We start from the raw sequence: 22,101 nt of genomic DNA, 5'->3' as shown, positions 1-22,101 counted from the left end.
CAGCCAGAGATCTAATCCATTAAGCCTTCCAAAGATATTTATGTTGTAATATACATAATCTGCATAATATACAGTTTAAACCCCAGAATGATACAAGACTTGATAATGCACAATAGGCCAGCAGATACTTAGAGATTTAACTTCTCTAGGTCTCTACACCGTCCTTTACAAGATGGGGATGGGTGCCCGCTGTGGAAAAGGCTGATTAAGAGATTCCATGGGAAGACCTGCCTGACACCGGGAGCACAGGCGAACTCAACAACGAGGCTGGTACTACTAGGACACAGAGCATTTCAGTTATCTTGCCCCTAAACTGATAGTCTTGCTTCTTTAAATAGCATTTAAAACAGCACTAAGATTTCTTCCCAAACAATTTACAACAAAAGTAGAATATAAGAGGACATTTTATTGTAGGGAGTGGGAGGCAGGAACACAATAACACTTACTTATCCAGTTTCTGACATTGAGGAAGCTTTGCTCATTTGTCAGATCAAAAAGCAGAAGAAACCCCATAGCATCTCTGAAGAATGCTGTTGTCAAGCTTCGAAACCTAGGAACATAAAGCAGATGGATCACCTAAACCATAGCCCCGCTCCTGAAGCATAAAGCCACCAGCAGTGCCTCAGCCTCTCCCCGTAGTTCATCAACATCAAACTAGACGTTTAATTACATGCCGTTGTGTCTAATAACTTCACTTTACACATGCATATTACAGCTTTTAGTGACAAAAGATTCAGTAAAGTGTGCTATGATAAATGACACCTTAATAGTATAAAATTATGAGTGTAATCAATGATATCTTACAAAATACAGTAAATAGCTATCTAGAGCAAGAAAGATTATTTGAAATATATCTAGATTTTTTTAAATACCAACAATTATCAAAAAGTATACTTGTCATTTTCTTTTAAAATAAAAACAATCTGCATAAACATAAAATTTAGAAAAAAATTAGATGATGGTATTCCAAAACTGTATATATAAGACAGTTATTCATCCCTTATATAAGTTTATGTGTTAACAGACCATGTGATTTGAAAACCCAGCCTGCCGGACAGGAATGACAAAACCAGTTCGTGACCCTTCAGTCTCAACCAATAATTTAGTATCAAGTCGGAGTTAACGAAACCAAAACAATGGCGCTTGCTGTGCGTGTTTTCCTTCTTCTGTGAGGCTTGGCTTCACCTGACATTACAACATGTTCCGTGTCCTTTTCTTTTCAATATCTACAGCAATCTCTTACCTCTGATGAGCCATTCCTTTGGCTTAAAGGTGGGAGTGGTAATGACTCAGCCCCTATCCTTTCTTGGTACCCTCTCTTCCAAGGTTTCATGCTGCTGCCTCCCCTCTTGCTCCCTCTAACAGTTTCCTCTTACTTTGCCTTTATGCAAAGCCTGCAGCTGACAGACATAGACTCCAGGGAAGAAAATACTGGTATTAACTTGTCATTTAATATTATGTTTTAAGTTTTCTCAAATATTTCTAGTCAATGGCCCTACAAAAATAGTCATTATGTTTTAGAGACACATACCAAGACAGTTATGAATGAAATAATCTGATATTTGGAATTTGCTTGACAAGTATTTGGGAGAGGGAATAGGGATGAGGGATATATATAAAATAAGATTTGCCACAACTTAATGACAGTTGAAACTGGGAAATGAATACATGAGTTCATCATATATACTATCTTCTCTATATACGTGAAATTTTTCGTAATAAAAAGTTTTTAAAAATCTTTTAAGGAATCTGTGAGAAAAAAAAAAAACCTTAGCTAACTAAAAGCAACTTTACATCAAGATTTCATGTGACTTATTTTGGTCAAGCAACTTCTGATCATGTGAGTTAATTCCAACCGGATTTTCCACTAGTTTTCAACAATCTGGTGAGAATAATACATATGTATAACTCTGTAGCTTTTTTGTGGCTAAGTGGCAAAAGTCAATGGAAAAAGGTGTATAAGCCTCTTTGAAAATGAAGAAGAAATAGAAACAAGTCCATAAGTAAGTTGGTCCACTCTGAATTCATTTTTTCCTTTGACCTTGTATGAAATAAAGTCACTGTTATCAACTCTGACTGAAAAATTTACTTGCTAATTTGGCAGTATGTCTTATCCAGATGCAAATCAACTAATGGGCTGGCCCTTCCCTGCTTGGCTCACTGTATGAAAGGTACAGCCGTTTTTCCCTTTCCTCCAGTAAGAGGCACAAAGCTGAAGATCTCATACCTCTCCTGCCCTGCTGTGTCCCATAACTGCAGGTGGATTCTCTGGCCTCTGCCAACAGCTCCATCTGGCCCATTGGCTCTGTATACCTAAAACAGCAAAACAAATGAGAAACAGAGAACTTCTGAGACCAGTGAACTCTTCTTACTTTTCCTATTCAGTGCAGCTCTAGCAAAATCTTCTAAAGAAAATCTCATTTCGAATACAACCTTATTTGTATTTTTTATTTTGAATAACTGTCTTTGAATATGATAATTTGTATTAAAATACATATTTTATAAATATATTATGAAATATATAAATAATATATCATTTCAAAGTTCCCTTAGGTCACGCATTTCAAGAAATACTACCTTTCTATGACTTTTCCCCATCCCAGCTTTAAAAAGTACTCTGAAAACAATTTTATAGAAAGTACCTCTGAAAAATCTCTTTCTCCATAAAAGCAATGGGAATACTGGCACAAATTGTCAAAATCAACTTTTTCAGAACTCTGAATGTCAGTAAAAACAGTAAGTTTTGTGCTGTTCTAACTTGCCCTGTTCTCATCGCCCTTTCCCCAGCTCCACAACAGGTCTGAACACCGACAGGTACATAATCAGCTGTGAAAACCTTCAGCATAGCAGCCACTGCAGACAGTGGAGGCACAACAGGTTTGGAGCTGCCTCCAACTCTCACCCCCCAGAGAACTGAAAGCTGCCTGGAAAGCCCCATCACAGGCCTGGTCTTTGTATTACCTGACTCAGAGCTGCTCTGTGAGAATAACCCTACACCTTGGGCATTGGTGAAAATAATCAGCAGCAAGTATTTAACAGCTACCAAAAGCAAATACCAGTTGAGACTAACAAAAATCTAACCAAAGGACTTAAAAAAAAGAGAAAGAAGTGGAAATGAGATGTTCATAGAAAGGTTTGAAAAGCTGGAAAATATTCCTTGGTACCTATTGGACCATGCTCATGTGTAGAGCTGTACATATGCCCAGGAAAAACCTGAGAAGGCCCTAATCCCTCACCTCTGACTGTCCTTCAAGCTTCTGTCAGGCATGAAGTGAAAGCTAAGGCAGACTTCTAAACCACTTACAGGAGCATTAAGTACGTGTCACAACACACACAAACACACAATTCCTCAGAAAAGATGAGAGTCTCTCTGGTTTAAGAAATTTACGAAGTTAACTGAGCAAAGACTTCTGGAGCCACACATAGCAAAGAATACACTTTACAGAATTAGCCCAAGAATGTCACTAAATGAACAAACAGAAATATAAATAAATAAACAACAACAAAAAAAACAGACAGCAAAAAAACAAGAAACTCTCAAAGGGGGGAAGAAATCTGATTTCCAGAGTTGCCACATTATATTATTTTAAATGTCCGGTTTTCAACAAAAGTTATGAGACATACAAAGAAACAAGAAAACATGCCTCGTACACTGGAAAAAAACAACCTATAGAAACTATTCTTGAGGAAGCCCAGGTGTTGAACTTACTGGACAAAGACTTTAAACCAGCAATTATAAATATGTTCAAAGAACTAAAGAAAATTGAAAGGACTAGACAAAGAACATGAACGTGGACAACAGCATGGGAATTAACTGTGGGAGTGGGGGGTTATGATGGGCAAAGGAGGATGGGGGGAATTGAATAACTGTAATAGAACAACAATAAATGATTTAAAAAATAAAGTAAAATAAAATAAAAAGAGAATTAAAGCAAAGTATGCAAATAATGCCCTACTGAATCCAGAAGGTCGACAAAGAGATAGATATTTAAAAATTAGAGTACTATAGATATTCTACTATACAGATAACAACACAGTATTCATCAGAGGGGCTCAAGAGTAGAACTAAACTGGAAGAAGTAATAATCACTGAATTTAAAGGTCAGCTGAGATTATCTAGTCTAAGGCACAGAAGGAAAAAAATGAAGAAAAATGAAGAGTTTCAGAAATTTATGAAGCACCATTAAATATACCAACAAATGCATACTGAAAATACTATAGAAAGAGGAGAGATTGAAAGAAGCAGAAAAATATCTCAAAGTTGATGGAAAACATTTATCTGTACATTCCAAAATTCAGTAAACTCCAAGAAAGATAAAATCATTAAGATTAACTAGACACACAATCATCAAACTGTTAAAATCCAAATACAAAAATGTTGGGAACTGCCCTGCCTGGTTTCAGAAGCTGTAACCCCCCATGGCTAAGGCTGAGTGAGAGACCTTGGGACTCTAAGCCACTAAGGAGACAAAACTTATCTCCCCAGCAGAGGCACCACCTCTGCACTGTTACTTCACCCTGCCTGGCCCTCAGTGGATGACTGGTTAGCCAATGACAGGTAAGATTCCTCAAAAGAGGGATGACCTAAGACAGGCACGGTCATGAGGGGCCCTCAAGGAAGGACTTGGGGAGCTATAGAAAAAGGAGGTGATGGACCCTCACCCCTCAGCTTTGACATACCCCGAATCCTCATTCTGTCTAAAAGAAATCTCCTAATTTCTTGGCTGCCTTATTTCCTTTGCCCGACTTAAGCCTGAAACAATGCTGAAGGTGGGTGTGGCATGGCTCTGGAAAGGGCAGGTTCCCTAGGGCAATCAGGCCTAAGAAAGAATGCACAAAGTCCTAAAAACCTACTTTGCTAATACCTCAATTCAAATGATAAGGGTCGGAGCATGAAGGGAGTTTGTTCACCAAAGTTTTATGGCCCTATAACTATCTGACCCTGACTCAGAATAAGCCCCTATACTTTTTTTAATGTTATCTATTGTTTGATCATTTCTGCCTGACGATGACTGATGAGCTTTACACCCTGTATTCCTATGCAAATTAAACCCAATAAAAGTCCATTGAGGAACAGGTTCAGGGCCCTTCTTTTTTGAGACATTGGCCACCTTTCCTTCCCAAGCAGATCATGTCTTTGTAGACTTATTCTCATCCATGGCAGCGGGGGGAGGGGGTAGGCCCTGTGAGCAGAGCCGCCCACACACACAAGAAGAGAACCTTAAAAGCACATACAAGGGATCCCAATAAGACTGGTTTGTAGGCTTCACAAAAAAGGTAGACAAATAATTTTGTGGAGTTCAGAGAGAAGATATAAGCCAAAAAGATATCAAGGGAAAATTCAAAAGAATCTTCACTTTTACATTGTCTGCTTAGTTGTATACCAAATGTCCCTCAGCACAGCCTTTTAAATCACACCACCCAGATGGACATAACACTTTCATATGTACCCTTTAATTTTAGATTACAACCTTTGTCCTTCTAATTTCTACAAAGTAAACTAAACCGACAGGTAAATGTGAACTCAGAGATTACATTCTTATTTAGAAAGATGTAGAACTTACCACTCTCTTTTCCCTGAAATCAATGCCCACTGTTGTGATAAACTTGGAGTTAAATTTCCCATCGGTGTACTGGTAAAGTACACTGGTCTTCCCTACTCCAGAGTCTCCCAAAGCTAAAAATTTGATGAGGTAATCATAGTCTCCATCAGACATAATGAAGAACTCAGTGGTTCACCTAGGAAAAAAACAAATAAATGCATATTAACTAAAAAGCCAGTAGAAAATATTAGAATCCTCCATGGATAAAGTCACATTTTAATATCCAGGTCAAGTACTTCTATGTAACATCTATTGCCTGAGGGTTCTCTAAGGGGAAGAGTAGATATTATTCCCTGCCTCCAAGGTCCTAACGATTTGCTAGAAGAGATGCTACTGAAATGATAAATAACTAACAGTATAGTTCAAATTTAACATACATATTATAGTACTGTTAAGACAAAAATCAAAACAACAATGACAATCAAGAAGGTAATGTCATTACATCTTATAAGCAGATCATATAGAAAAAAAATTAATGAAGAAACGAAAGTGAAAGGAGACTGTTACAGGAATCATACTAATTCTTGGAGCACAAATGGTTCCAATTCCTCACCTCCCCCACTTCTTTTTCAAAGTCTCCTAATGCTGGATCCTTGGCTTTTCTCTCTGTTCACTTGGACTTCTAGGCAATTTCATTTATGAATTTAAATGAAATAATTCATATTTATTTTCAAGTATCATTGTAATTCCTTCAAAGATAACACTGAATTAACATGTAAAATCTGACCCTGGTTGGTGTAGCTCAGTAGGTTGAGTGCGGGCCTGCAAACCAAACAACCGTGGTTCGATTCCCAGTCAGGGCACATGCCTGGGTTGCAGGCCAGTTCGCGGCAAGGGATGCAAGAGTGGCAACCATACATTGATATTTCTCTCCCTCTCTCCTTCCCTTCCCCTCTAAAGATAAATAGATAAAATCTTAAAAAAAAAAAAAAAAACAAGTAAAATTTGGCCTGCAGCTTGCTTTATGTTGTTGTTGTCATTGTTGCTATTACTAGGTACATATTAAATCAGACTCTTCCGGACTATCACTGCTCACTTGGGGACTCAGTTCCAGACCCACGCAGTCACCATACAGAGACCACGGTTCCCCAACACCTGTGGAGGCTCATTTACATATGCTTGCTTTGGCATTCTAACCAGAAACGCTACCAATTAAGCTCTTCAATGGTGACTAACATGAGCATCCACTTTAGAGAAGAAAAAATTTTTTTTACCAGGAAGACCTAACCATGCTTTTTTTTTTTTATCCTTTACAATCAGCACTTTTCATGATTTTTTTTTTTAGTATTCTCTGAAATGATTAAAACTATTCAAAATTTCAGTCTGACTGAAAATATAATCTGTCTCTATGGAAGGCTTCTTTTTATCCTTCCATTTCTAATACCAATAAATCCTCCTGAAAATGAGAAAACTAATCAGCTCTCCCATTACCACTGACAACAACTCCACTTGCTCAAACATACATATCCACCAGTCCACACACAGGTCAGATTCCCTACATTAGATGCTGCTGGTTTTCCTCTCACTGTCCCTGTCTCACCCAGCCCCATACCCAGCAACTCCACCACAATTCTCAATACATCCAATAGGATTATTCCCACAGATCCATTCAACTAATAAAACCTCTGTCAAAGACATTTGTCACTTTTGAAGGTTGCCTCCCCCACCCCGTCTCAATTTGGTGACTCACTTTATGCTCAAAAGTCCTGATTACTGAGGTTCAAGAGCCACTGCAATGTACTTCCTCAGATCTGGTGCCTGAGTGCAGATCGGTGACTTTGCATTCAGATATGGCAGGTCAGTCGGTAAGGGCAGAGCCTCTACAAACATCATAATTCTATTTGCACACTATAAAGAGTGATACTTTACAGTGATGGCTTTCCTATGTTATAGCTTCTGCAGTCACAGGTGTAGGTTGCCAGTAGTTATGGCATGGAACAGAATTCTTCCCCAGAAGATGACCATTTGGGTACAAAAATTTATTTGAGTATGTCATATCACAGCATCTCCCTTGGCTCCAAGGTATTTAGAAATAAGAGCTAAGAATTAAAAAGTAGGTCAAGATAATGATTAATCATTTGGGGGTTCCCTTCAAAATGAATGAGGAAGCAGAAAGTAACTCCAAATTCTGTAATGACATTGGTGCAAGAAGACACTGTGGCTGCCTTATTTCCTGTTTACATTTCCTTTGAACAATGTAGGTCATTTCTAAAATTATGTCTTCATATCATTCAAGGTACAAGAGAAAAATGCTGTCACCAACGGCATCGCTATTCTACAATTCTCTAAACCCACCCGAGTGGAATTTAGAAACAGATGAAACTATCTCTGTTGTACCAAAGTTCACGTGTTTAGTTATCATAGGAGAAGAATCACACATGTAAGAGTACAAATTATCTTTGTGGGTTTTATTTCCTATTCATGTTGATAGCAGTACATAAGAGTTTGTTCCCAAACCAAGCCATCCTAAAGGAAGTGTTAACAAACCAAACACTGTAACTGAGGGTATAGCTACCACCATTAAAACTAATCATAGTTGGCACTCTCCAGACTGCGCCTTTAGGCAATGACCTGCCTTGCTGATCTGAAAATAAAAGCTCAGACCTTTCATTCTCTGGGTCTTCTAAAGGATAAAACAGAACCCAGAAAGGTTAACTCATTTGCACAATCAAGAACATAGGTTCCTTAACCACAAGCCCAATGTCCGTTCTAGCCCAAACTTTGGGCCCATCACTCACATTTTTTTACAAATGCATGTTGGGCTTAAAAGCGACTAGGTATGATATCATACCGGGAAGCTTAATATAGGACCTCTGAAGTCAAACATGGGTTGAATCCTATGTGTCGCACATATCAGCTACTCATATGTCTTTGTCTTGTATTTCAACTTTCCACTTTATGAAAAAGATAATCCACACTACCTCACAGCATTGTTCTAAGGATTAAATAGACTACTCTTTGCAGAGAGCCCAGCACCATGCTTGGCACATCCTGGGTACTCAGTAATGTTAGCTCACTCCTTTCTCCTTATGATGGACAGATCACACTGGCTCTGAAGACCTAGAACAATTTCTGAAATTGCCACTGGGAAACTTAAACATATATTTATAGCACAAAAGACTGCTGACTGGCTCAGAGTAGTTTGCTAAGTCAATAAAGATCACTTGCAAACTAATTCCATTTTAACTGGTTCAAACACGTTTCAATTCATTTTAAAGAGATATGTTGATTTCAAAAGAGTTATGACCAGCTTAAAAGCAAATTCAAATTTGTATAAAAACACACACAGCAATCCATTTTGACAAACTCATACTGGTACACAATAATTGGAATGGTTCATACTAGTTCAGAGTGAAAGAGTTGAGTTAAAAAAGGTTCCACCCCTAAAACTATCTCTGACTGATCTAAAGCCACTCTGGCTACAACCAGATCTCTTCCACCAAAATTATTTGGCTCTGGTTTTAATAGCTTAAATTACTGCAGGCTGGTTTTAGCTCACTCTAGTAAGTTTAGACCTGGACAAGTAGATTTTGACCAGTTCACAGAAGGTTTGATTGATTCAGAGTATATTTTGCTGAATCAAATTAGTGACCAATTAAATCTATCTCCAACCAGGTCATGCTTGCTCTAGTTTCATCAAACTGCTTGTAACTACTTCAGGTCACCTACAAAATGGTCTTTACTAGTTCAAAACAGTCCAAATCAACTAATTGGTATTCAAACAGTTCAAGACTAGAAATGTAACATAATAATTAGTCCATAATGCTAAACCAGTAGACTTAAATTTTACTTGTAATTACTTCAACTGTAATCAATCTGGACCAAAACATTTACTGCCACCACAGTAAGGTTTCTCTCAAGAGTTGAGCTGCTTATCCGTGTTAGAATACAGTACCCAGGCTGGGGGACAGAAGCACTGGCAGAGGAGGGTACAACAAATGATGGGGAAAGTGTGATGAGTGACTCAGGCTTCCTTGGTTAAGCAGTCACGTCCTGTTTCATCTCACGGACCTGGCAGCAAAACACGAATCCACGACCCAGCAATGAAATAGACAGTTCAGCTGAGGAAACGTTTAGCGTATTAGGAGGCTACGTAGTATTTGTCCTAACTTGGCCACAGTGACCAGACTGGTTGAGTTAGCGGAGACCAGAATTCTAAAGAGTAAGGAAGCAGCAAGGAAATAAAAGGAGGCAGGGAACAGGCAAGTCTTCAGAGTGATAATGGGGATTTTTCAGGGTTGGGGCAGCGTGTTGGTGGTGGCAGGCTCCTTATCTTGCAGTCCAGACAGACAGTCAGATCCTGCAGTTAATGGAATTATTCCCCCTTTCAGCAGAAGATAATCCTAGTCCACAGCAAACCTCAAACCCACCCTGCAGTCCTGTGCCTGTGTCACCACTATTTCCCTCCACTAAGTGAAGGTCACTTAATGTTAAGGCTCAACTGCTGGTAGGTTTTCATATAGAACCATCATCATATAAAAAATTATTTTGGGTTTCTTATTTTTTGTCACTCACGTCCTAAGTATACTTCTGGGGCCTGTTTTTTTTAGAAAGAAGCAACTATACACCAAGTATGGAAATAATATAAATTATTATTATTATTTTAATCCTCACCCAAGGATATGTTCATTGATCCCAGAGAGAGGAAGGGAGAAAGAGAGAGAATCATCAATTTAATAGAGAATCATCAATCAGTTGCCTCCCATATGTGTCCTGTCTGGGGATCAAACCTACAACCCAGGTAACATAAATTATTTTTTATGTCAGCACTTTAGAACAAAGAGGGAAAGAGTAAAAACACACAGTGCAGAATTTGACATTTGGGAAACCCAAACAACATGTTGTATATAATATTTCCAGTAATTACTCCAGCCTATTGATGCTAAAAATGGGTCAGAAGCCTCCGTCAGATGCCCAGGTGTCAAGCACTTCACATGCATTAGTGCAACAACCCTCATCACAGCCCTAGAGGCAGATGGTCAACACCATACACACTTCTTCCTTCAGAAGGACACCGGTGCCACAGATTCTGGCACAGATGCCACAAAGAGGGGATCAGCAACTGGGTCTTGGGCAGCCTATCTACATGTTAGCATGGGATCAACGCTGACATATTGTTGAAAAACAGAAAAAAATGGAGGTTAAGAACATGAACTCTAGAACCAAATTACCTAGATGTGAATCCAGTCATGTAACTTTGGAAATTTTTCTCTCTTTTGTCTCCAGTTTCTCAACTATAAAACGGAAATGTTATCTTATTTTATTAATTCTAATGTGCATACACTATCTTATTTTAACTTCTTTAAAATTGGGGTGGGTCTTATATTTCACAGTCTTACAACCCAAGACACCTCGCAGTTGCTATTAAATCAGGTGGCCCTGGCCCTGGCTGGTGTGGCACAGTTGGTTGGAGCACCAGCCCGTGAACCAAAAGTTCATGGGTTCAATTCCTAGTCAGGGCATATGCCCAGGTTGCAGGTTCTGTACTCAGTGGGGATGCTTCAGGAAGGCAGTGGATCAGTGTTTCTCTCAAGATGATGTCTATCTGTCTGTGTCTGTCTCTCTCTCACTCTCTCCCCCTTCCTCTCTCTCTGGAATCAGTGGATATAGCCTCAGGTGAAGATTAAAAATATATATACCAGGTGGCGCTGGAGATATGGTTGTATGAAAACCTTTGATCAACATCCTCTAACAAAATCAAAAATGCACGATCAACACATTTTAGATACAATGAGGCACAACAGTAAACCTGTCTCCAATGGCCCTTGTGAGAATTGATTCAGCATATACATATAAAGAGTAGAACAGTGCCTGGCATGCAGTAAGTTCTATATAAGTAGTAGCTGCTATTAACATCAGCATCTAGCTTCCAAGGATCAATATGAAGACAATAGTTCTTTTCTAGAACTGTTAAGAAAGAACTGAGTCCTAAACTAAAATTTAAGAAGATAAAAAATTGGACCTGAGGTCATTTCTTTAAACCTGTACCTTCCTGAAGTAGCATCTAAATACTTCAAGGAAATGTCTCCTGAAAAGTCAGGAATGTCCCAATTTGGGAAATACAAAAGACTTTCCTATTCAGCTCACTTCTGTCTCTCCTCCTTACACAAATATTTTTTCAAAGTGCTCTCCACCCTCACTCATCAGATTAACTATAGAAATCAAGGAACACCCACTTCCTCAACATGTCCTACGTGCTGATAACTGCCTAGTGAGAGAAAGTCAATGACCTTCTCCATTATTTAAAAAATAAAATGTATCTTAATTGGTTTTTCAGGGAATAAGAAGAGAGTGGTTTTAGTAAAGAGCATATTAAGTTAAGAGCAAAGGGTAAAGATGCATTTTTCTCTCTCAGCCTCGCTCACACACACAGACATACACACACCACACAGCCCAAACTCCCCATGAAGCTTCCTATTAAAGTCAGTCACGGACTCCAGCCTTTGGATTCCCTATCAAGGCAGAATCATTTTAAAACTCCTCCAGATAGGACAGCCATTTCTCAAAACCTAAAATCTCCCTCTATCACCTTTGGGATAGAATGATATTAACTAAACTGAACAACTACCATGTACCATATATAGTACTAAACATTGATAATTTTACTTTATCTGTTTATGATCCTTAAAGGGAACTCAATGTCTGCACAAACTTACACTAACTATATAGAGTGTTGCTTTCTCAATGTGATGAAAATGTGGAAAAGCCACACTTTTGGCATTCATGTGAAGATGCAAAAGGAATAAAAATATAAAGCTCAATAGAGAATAAAGAGAAAGTTTCAAAAGACAAACATAAGGTATATTATGAAGAATTTTTTACCAGAAAATATTTTGAATTTGTTAGAATGCTTGATAAAGTATTATAATGTTCTTACATAGTTCATGGACTTCAGTTGTCCTGGCCTGATTTCTATGTAGAAACAGACACATGGGCCAATATCACTTTTCAAATAACAGCACAGAACATCAGCATTTCAAGAACTATATTGCCACATATTCTTTCAAACATTTTAATGTCCCCTTATCCAGGGATACATCTGGAGAAAAAAGTTTCACATACCAATGACTGGCATAGAACTATAAAGTCTATTTGGTGTTTTTTAACTTTAATGTGAAAAAGCAGTAGGCTTTCCTTGATTTTTTGTGGCACCATTGTTGGGCCATACCTGGCATCATGGAGGACACATGTAACAAAGACAGAAAAGGGAAGAAAAATCACACAGGTGGGGCAGGAGAGAAGAGGCATTTTGTAGTGTTCCAACATATCAGCAGGGGCAACTCGTATTTACCGAACAAGCCCAGGGCTGTGGCTCTCTTAGGCCACTGAAATCCCGATAGTCTGGAGTGCAACATGTCTACTCTCACTACAAAAGCTAGATGTGTCCTGACCAAAAGTGAGACTACCCATTTCCACAAGAGGAGAGTCTCTGCCTTTAGTACCAAAAGTGAGCTTCCTCCTCTCAGTTTCTGGTCTAGGTGTGAGTAGTTAGGTTGAGAGTGAAATTGTAAGCAAAAAGCTTTTCTTGTTTGTGAAAACATTTCAGGCAGAAAGAAGCAGAAATCAAGTGGCAATGAAGAACAGAAGGCAATTGGAATCTAGCTCTTCCTTGCCTCCTTATTGAAACATGAGTTTGATTTTTATCAAAATTCGGAGTATTCGATTGTAATTGCATTAGACATTCACCTACAACCTATAACTCATAAATGCGTTCCTATCATACAGAGTTTTGTATAGATCCATTCTTAACAGTGAGGGGAGATATTCAATGATACAAACTGACAGGACCTAAATTTGCATATCTTTTAGTTTAATATTAATGTGTGCCACCTGCTACATAGGAATAGTTCATTTCCTCACTTAAACAAAGTGAAAAGGCTAAGTTCTAGCAGATGGTGATATGCCAACATACCAAGTTATTCAGAGAAAAAATAAATTATCTGTAAATACTGTTGAATTAAACATTGATTTCTAAATATTACCAGGACATCCAAACATATCCTCATTTGCAAAACCTTCCTTCAGATATTTGCAAATTCTTTATAAGTATTAAAGAGAAAAGACCATAATAAAGGAATGCTAACATTACCTCAGTAGGTGACCAACATAACCCAGTAAACAAATAGTAGAAGCAAGTACACATTAGGAAATAAGGGGTACCAGAACAATTCTTGAAAGCAGAAAGTATTCTTCTGGATGACCACTGTCAATGACTCAAATGAGACACTGGATTTTTTTTTTTAATTCATGGAGACCATTGATTCATTTACTCAAAAGATGTTATTTGTTGCCCTAGCATATTTTATGATCAGAATATGAGTATTTATAGGAATTTATGGAAAGTAAATTTCCCCAAACACGGGGTGTTGTATTGCTTACAGATTGTGACAAGTGCCTCTTGTTTCATAGGTATAGGTGACAGAAAAAAGAGCACACTAGAGAACATGTCATTTGCAAAATATAGGCAACACAGTAGCAATAGGAGTGGCTGTTTGGTTTGCTGAGCAATACCTCAAATAATGTGACAGCACCCTCATAATGGACACAACCATATGCCACTGCATGGAATGTCCAACCCATGGTTAAATGTGCTTGCTAATGACACTGTAAAGCAGAAACGGCTCCAAGAATCCAACAGAAATATAAAATCTATCAAGTCTACTCACACTCAGTGGTTGCTTTGGGGGGGACATAGGAGATGGTGGTAACAGGTGTTGAGGTTGGGATCTCCTAAATTCAAACAAGAGGACACCACCACTTACCAGAAATTGAGAGGAGGAAGCTCACTTTTGGTACTAAGGGCAGAGACTCTCCTCTCGTGGTGGTGTAAAGTGAGCAGCAAAATGCCTGATGGAGATCAATATATCACAGCTGTTCTTATGATTCCAACAGATTAAGGCTTCAACACTGATCATATGGCTTTGAAAACACTGAAACTTTACAAAACTTAAAGAAGGAACTGACAATATTTTCCAAAAGTAGAAAAAGAGACATGTCGGAGGGAATTCTGCTATTAACAAGCTCTGAAGAGGTCAGGTGAAGAAACGTAGGCTATGTCAGAGTGCCACCATCTCCCGGGCCTGAGACTCAAAGGTGGAAATACTAGGAGTGACAGTGCCCCTAGCACGTCCAGGATGCTGAGGGTTACACATCAAGTAGCACCTAAGGACTTGCTGTTAGAATGTGCATTTCATGGTTGCCAAACACAGAACATCGTTCCACTTTTGACCTAGAAAGGGAGCCTGGGATTCTGCCAAGCCTCGTCCTCCGAGAACATGGGACATGCATGGGAAGGCCTTTGACCAACACAGACTGGCTCCCATTGCAGTTTACCTGCCTCAAGTCTTTCATGTGCTACAATACAAGAAAGATGTCAGTCTGTTTGGGAAACACATTAAATCAAGAAGCAAATTGCTTCACTTTGTGAAGAAGCAATGTTGCTTCTTTCAGTCCAAGAAAAAATTTAGGATGGAAAATATTATGAGTTAGACAGAAGAAGCAAGACCTGTTGAGGATGACTGTCCAAATACCAAAAATAATTAGACAACTATCCCTTGAGCTGGCAGTAACTGAGGAAGAGAGGACTCCCTTATCACTGCCCTTTTAAAAAAATAAGAATATGAGTTGACAAGAGAAAATTTCTGAGATGTTCTACATTAAATTACAGCAAGTTAGAGTGAGAGACAAGAGACAAAAGTAATTAATTAGTTAATAGCTGTGGGCCAACTAACAACAGAATTTCTGAGTCCTGAATATATATTGGAGCTTGGAATCAACTTCCAGGCAGCTATTGATAGAACCCGTAGATGCCACTGCATCAGCTTATGCACAGATTTTCAGGACTGTTGCCCACAACCAAAGTCGTAAATATTTTTCCTTACGGACTGCACACCAATCCTAGAACTGCCTCCACTCCATCTTTTCCCACCCCTTCATCTGCACTGCATATCTGAAAGTTGCTGAGTAAATCTTAAAAGTTCTCATCACACACACAAATGTATGTAACTACTCATGGTGACAGATGCTAACTGCACTTATTACAGTGACCATTGTACAGTGTGTGCAAATATTGAATCATTATGTTTTCCACCTGATAATGCTGTATGAATTCTAAGTGAAAAATGCTTTCCACTTAGAATGCTGTATGCCAATAATACCTCAAACTCTACAAATAATTTTTAGTTTTCAAATAAAATTTAAAAATAGAAATAGAAAATTTTAATTTTAAAAAAAACAATAAAACAGGCTCAGAAAATAAAATCCATTTCCTGATATTTTCAGACAACTAAAACAATAATACTTGGATTCTCAGCCTCTCTCATTAGGAGGCAACAAGTTACAGAGAGCCAGCTATGGGTCTTTTGGTGCTTGTCAGGCATAGTTTCTCCATTAATATATTTATAACATTTGTTGAACTGCTCCCTAAGTATCATATTCTTTAATAGCTGAATCCAAAGGATAGAAAAGAAACTTACCCAATGGACAATGTCTAATCAGATATACTTCTTATTGATTCTCAGGAAGTCTTTCCTCCTTCCACCTATTCAGGATGCAGACTCTTAGAAGAGACTGTTTGCATTTCTGTCTGCAGCTGTTGATAGAGTGGGGTGTGTCTTGGGTTCACCTATGCAAAAGGGCTGAGAACTACAACGTATGTGCAGCCACCAAGCCAATTTCTAAATCAGCCTCTCAGATCACAGTTGGCTTTTTTGTTATCGTTGTTGATTTCTTATTTAACTGAATTTTTATCAGTAAATGTGGTCTCCATAATATCACAGATTTTGAGGGATATGCTAAGATGAGTTAAGATTTATGTTTTGGGGTTTTTTAGGGTTTTTATTCATCTTATTTTAATTGTTGTTGAAGTACAGTTTTCTGTCTTTTACGCCCTGAGTTAAGTTTTATGAATGTCCCATGATTGTTGTCTTTTTAATTGGAATAAAAACTCTCAGAGTCAAATTAGTTATAGATCAGATTTGGAGACCTCCAAATTGTTCATTTATGCTGTTTTGCTAAGTTATTTGCTTCTGCCTTTAGTGCATACCTGTTACCTGAAATTCTTATAAATGTGTCATTAATTGAAAAGACTGTAATTTGCACTAGCCTTTTCTCTGTCTTTCCTTTTTAAAAAATGCAGAGTGGTCCCGGCCAGCGTGGCTCAGTTGGTTGGGGATTGTCTTGCAAACCGTGAGGCTGCCAGTTAGATTCCTGGTCAGGGCACACGTCTGAGTTGCTGGTTTGATCTCCAGTCAGGGAAATGGGCACGTGCAGGAGGCAACGGATCCATGATCAACGTTTCTCTGTCTCGCTCCCTTCTCCTCTCTCTCAAATGAGAATAAAATAGATCTTTAAAGGAAATTCAGAGTGGGTTCATGTGTCCGTTCTTGTGAAAACATTAAAGGAAGCATATGTGAGCTACCCTCCGTGAGTGACAGCAACGCTCTAACACATGTTCAGCCCATGTTTGCTTCTGTCCTGTTAGGACATGAGCAATGAGGCATGAGCACAATGTGTTGCCTCATAACATTTTATTGTAGATCACTGTAGAGATGATTTTATGTTTGGGGACCTTTGTGTCTGACTTCTATAAATGTGAGAGCTATTCTAAGTTCACAGCAGATCAATGTCTTCACAGCCTGTCGGATATTACTGCACAGAGTCTCAGAAACCTAGATAATGCCATCACAGCAAATCTTACATTGCCTCAGAAAAGTGCTCTGGTCCAGCCGATGATGCAACTTCTATCTCAAGTGTCTTCAAATAAAATCTTACATGGCGACTTCCAGCCAAGATGGAGGCGTAGGTAGACACACTGTACCTCCTTGCACAACCAAATTAAGGACAACAACAATTTAGAAACAAAATAACAACCAGAACTGACAGAAAATTGAACTGTATGGAAGTCCAACAACCAAGTAGTTAAAATAGACACATTCATCCAGACCAGGAGGAGGGGCGGAGTTGGGCGGCTCGATGCAGAGGGGTCGAGGCAAAAAGAAGCAGTGGCACCGGGCACGGAAGACGGCAGCGGGCAGACCCTGAGCATGCAGGCGGCAGCTGGCAGACACCAACTGGCAGACACCAGGCACAGGGTGGCAGCGGGCAGACCCAGCAAGGCGGCAATTGTAAAGCAAGGCATGGTGCACAAGGCCAGAGGGTACCACATTCATGCACAGATAAACCAGGCAAAACTGGCGAGAGAGACAGATCATACAACTCAGGGTCCCAGCGCAGGGAAATAAAGCCTTAAAACACTGATTGAAAACACCTGTGGGGGTCGAGGTGCCGGGAGAGACTCCCAGCCTCACAGGAGAGTTTGTTGGAGAGACCCACAGTGTCCTGAAATGTACACAAGCCCATCCACATGGGAATCGCACTAGAAGGGCCAAATTTGCTTGGGGGAAGCAGCAGAAGGGACTGAAATCCAGCACAGAGTAGAGCAAGTACCAGTGTTCCCCCTCAGACCCTACCCCCACATACAACATCACAACACAGTGACTGGGTTGCCCCACCCTGGTGAACACCTAAGGCTCCGCCCCTCACTATGTAACAGGCACGACAAGACAAAAAAAATAAATGGCCCAAATGGAAGAACAGATCAAAGCTCCAGAACAAATACAATGAAGTGACCAAGAGATAGCCAACCTATCAGATGCACAGTTCAAACAACTGGTGATCAGGATGCTCACAGAATTAGTTGAATTTGGTTGCAAATTAGATGAAAAAATGAAGGTTACACTAAGTGAAATGAATCAAGTTGCACAGAGAACCAATAGTGATGGAAACAAATCTGGAACTAAAATCAACAGAGTGGACCAGAAGGAAGAAAGAAACAACCAAACAGAAAAGAATGAAGAAACAAGAATTCAAAAAAAGTGAGGAGAGGCTTAGGAACCTCCAGGACATCTTTAAACATTCCGACATCCAAATTATAGGGGTACCAGAAGTGGAAGAGGAAGAGCAACAAATAATATTGTTATTTGAACAAATAATAAAGGAGAACTTCCCCAATCTGGCAAAAGAAATAGACTTCCAGGGAGTCCAGGAAGCTCAGAGAGTCCCAAAGAAGGTGGACCCAAGAAGGAACATACCAAGGCACATCATCATTACATTAACCAAGATTAAAATGAAGGAGAAAATTCTAGAAGCAACAAGAGATAAGGGGACTGTCACCTACAAAGGAGTTCCCATCAGACTGTCAGCCGATTTCTCAAAAGAGACCTTACAAGCAAGAAGGGGCTGGAAAAAAGTATTCCGAGTCATGAAAGGCAAGGACCTACATCCAAGATTGCTCTATCCAGCAGAGCTTTCATTTAGAATGGAAGGACAGATAAAGAGTTTCTCAGATAAGGTCAAGTTCAAGGAGTTCCATCACCAAGCCCTTATTTTATGAAATGTTAAAGGCACTTATCTAAGAAAAAGAAGATAAAAACATGTATAGTAAAATGACAGAAAACTCACAATTATTAACAACCAGACCTAAAACAAAACAAAAACAAACTAACCAAACAACTAGAACAAGAACAGAAACATAGAAATGGAGATCACATGGAGGGTTAGCAACAGGGGAGTGGGAGGAGGAAGGAGGGGGAAAAGGTACAGAGAATAAGTAGCATAGATGGTAGGTAGAAAATAGACAGGGGGAGGGTAAGAATAGTATGGGAAATGTGGAATCTAAAGAACTTATGACACATGGACATGAACCAAAGGCAGGGGAATGTGGGTGGGAGGGGTGTGCAGGGTGGAGGGGAATGAAGGGGAGGAAATGGGACAACTGTAATAGCATAATCAATAAAATATATTTTAAAAAATCTTATATGCCATTCTATCATATAAAACAAATGAAAGTAAAACCATTCTGATGAAAGGAATAAAAGTGAGGTCACCATCTCCAGGGCCTATGGACCCAACAAGGGCCTAACAGAAACTCCACTGTACACATTTGGAAAGCCAATACACAAGGCTCTATGTTCAGGCTGGCTCTGAATCACTTCACTTCCCTCCAGCTTTGTACCCAAACGCTTCCTGGCTACCTAAACACCTTAGACTGACAACTCTTTTATAAGGTCTCCCAGGCTTTTTTATTTAACAACTCCTAAAGATGCCACCTCTCATATATCCTCCACTTAGCACAACCTTAGGACTCTTCTCACCTGGGAGGGAAACCTGAAATGTATACTGTGTCCCTGGTAAGAAATCCAAGAAGGTTGCCTAAAGCTTGAGAGAATAAGCCTGTAGGAAAGAGTCTTGGGGACAATGATCGTTGGTCACTCATGAGGAAAAAGGAGCTGTGGGTCAAGGGCTGGATAGCCCTGGGAAGATCTAGACCAAACTGGCCATCACAGATCCAAGAGGCAGCACCACCCCTTGGGACAGAAGACCAGCATCCTTAAAAAAGGGAACTGTTGGGAAGATACTTGTAACCAGCAACACTGGTGATATTTTCCTGTATCTAAAAGGACATACTGAGGCCGTTAGAAAATATATCCAGATTATTCTTGATGGACTCAAGAATGTATATACTTGGGTGGAACCCTTAAAAGTCAAGATAGTCTTTGGAGAACATTAATAAAATGTTGACATAGCAAACTTAGAATAATTAAGAATATTATTTTGTGCTATGTCAGGAGCCACTTTAATACTAAATTACAGCAGAGAAAAACATAGAGAAGCACAATTTTTTTCAAATACCAATGGTAGAAAAACAAAATTCTCTCCACTAACTTAATTTTTTTTCTATGAATTCAGAATAAGCATTGCTAGCATTGTACAGGGGTTGGCAAAAGTAGGTTGGCAGTTATGAGCACACGAAACACAATTTTATTCTCATATTATTATTTATTAATTCCTGTATTATTTATTTGTATTACAACTGTAAACCTGCTTTTTCCCACCCCTGTATTTTATCCATAGAACTCCTTGTCACAGCTAATGGATACATAATGTTTTACAGGCATACCTTAGAGATATTGCAAGTTTGGTTCTAAAACCCACAAAAAGTTAATATTGCAATAAAGTGAGTCACACAAATTTTTTGGCTTCCCAGGGCATATAAAAGTTATGTTTATACTATACTGTGGTCTATTTAGTGTGCAACTGCATTGTCTAAAAAATGAACATACCTTAAAAATACTGTATTATTTAAAAATGCTAACTGCGCAATAAAAAATATTAAAAAATAAAAATGTTAATCATCATCTGAGCCTCTTACAAAAATGATGCCAATAGACTTGCTTGACACAGGGTTGCCACAGACCATCAATTTGTAAAAAACTTAAATTTGTGAAATGAAACTAAGTGAAGCACAATAAAATGAGGCATGCCTGTACATAAAACCATTGCTACTTAAAACTCTAAGAAAGCTACAAGAAGGGAGAAAAAGGCATAGGGAGGATGGGAACAGAACAACCCCTGGTGTTGCCTACTGATACAAGCAGCCTTGTGTTAAAGCGGCATAGAACCAATTTCAGGCCACAAGGGGCTAAATACAAATGGAGGTCCCAGACAGGTGGTCAAAGTCAAACACCAACAAACTAAGAAGTTCAAAAAGGGGAGAAGTGGCTTATGGGTTTGGGGGGGGAAATCAGGAGCTCATCTTGCCATAACTGACTGGTGAGAACACTTACTTAGCTCATCAAAGCCAGCAGAAACAATACCTAGAAAAGGCCCAAGTAGTTGTCCCTCTATCAAAAGCCACAGAGATTCGTTACCTTTGATAAAGACTAATTGGAACTTTAAGAAAACATAATCTGCCGGGAGGGTGTATAGGAGGGACTGGGGCTCTATGGAAGTCCTTGTACCCCATGAAATCACGAGAACCCTACAGGAAAAATTCTACATTTATAATAAGGCTTGATGGTTCTAACTTCCCCTTCCCTTAACTTCCTTTCCCCTTGTATGAAGACTCCTTCATCTGGGCACACAGGCCAGAGAGTGCACATGGCTTGCCATGTCTGCATGCACTGGGTTGCAACCCTTTCCTTTTTTTTTTTTTAAGTTAGAAATATGTACTTATTTTGTTTTGCTTTGCAACCATTTCTTTTTCCATAATAAATCCTTCTGGTGACAAGATACTGAGTCAATATTATTTTCCAGTTGACACCTTCTAAGTCGAGGTAAAGTATTCCACCCACTTGCTTTCCTCTGTTCTTAGCCCATTCAATTTCAAAGGCTCCCCCTAATTGCTCCAGCCAGGTTCCTTCACTAAGTTTCTTCCTCATGCCCTGGACAGATGAAAATCAAAGCATCCAAGTTACAGATTGGTCCACCAAAGCCATATCTAGTCTATGACATCGGCCGAGCCTGAGATAGGCATCTACGGAACCAAGCCCCTCTCTTCTGAATGAACCTCTGAGGAAGATATTTGAAAGTAGGAGGCTAAGAATACAGAGGCTACAGTGAGTGGGCAAGACAATCATTCAAAGAATCTAGAGGGCCCTGTTTAAAAAAAGAAAAAAACAGAATAAAGAAATTTCAATATAGATTTACTAACAAAGGA

The 22,101-nt window shown here is 39.1% G+C and overlaps 1 protein-coding gene across 2 annotated transcripts in view; it reads right to left on the bottom strand.

The window, feature by feature from the left end:
- Positions 1 to 22,101, bottom strand: part of RAB27A (RAB27A, member RAS oncogene family) — a 69,416-nt gene that overhangs the window by 18,308 nt on the left and 29,007 nt on the right. For both annotated transcript variants that reach the window (XM_037151042.2, XM_037151043.2), the window contains 3 exons: positions 5,565 to 5,739; positions 2,228 to 2,313; positions 447 to 550 (listed from right to left, as the gene is read on the bottom strand). In XM_037151042.2, the coding sequence (XP_037006937.1) occupies positions 447 to 550; positions 2,228 to 2,313; positions 5,565 to 5,717 (343 nt within the window). In that variant the 5' untranslated portion in view covers positions 5,718 to 5,739. The remainder of the gene's footprint in view (positions 1 to 446; positions 551 to 2,227; positions 2,314 to 5,564; positions 5,740 to 22,101) is intronic.

Source organism: Artibeus jamaicensis, unplaced genomic scaffold (assembly GCF_021234435.1).
Source record: "Artibeus jamaicensis isolate MK-2021 breed Jamaican fruit bat unplaced genomic scaffold, CSHL_Jam_final contig_548, whole genome shotgun sequence".
Classification (NCBI taxonomy): domain Eukaryota; kingdom Metazoa; phylum Chordata; class Mammalia; order Chiroptera; family Phyllostomidae; genus Artibeus; species Artibeus jamaicensis.
Note: the sequence above shows the minus strand (reverse complement) of the source record. Positions and strands in the feature narration are given on the sequence as shown.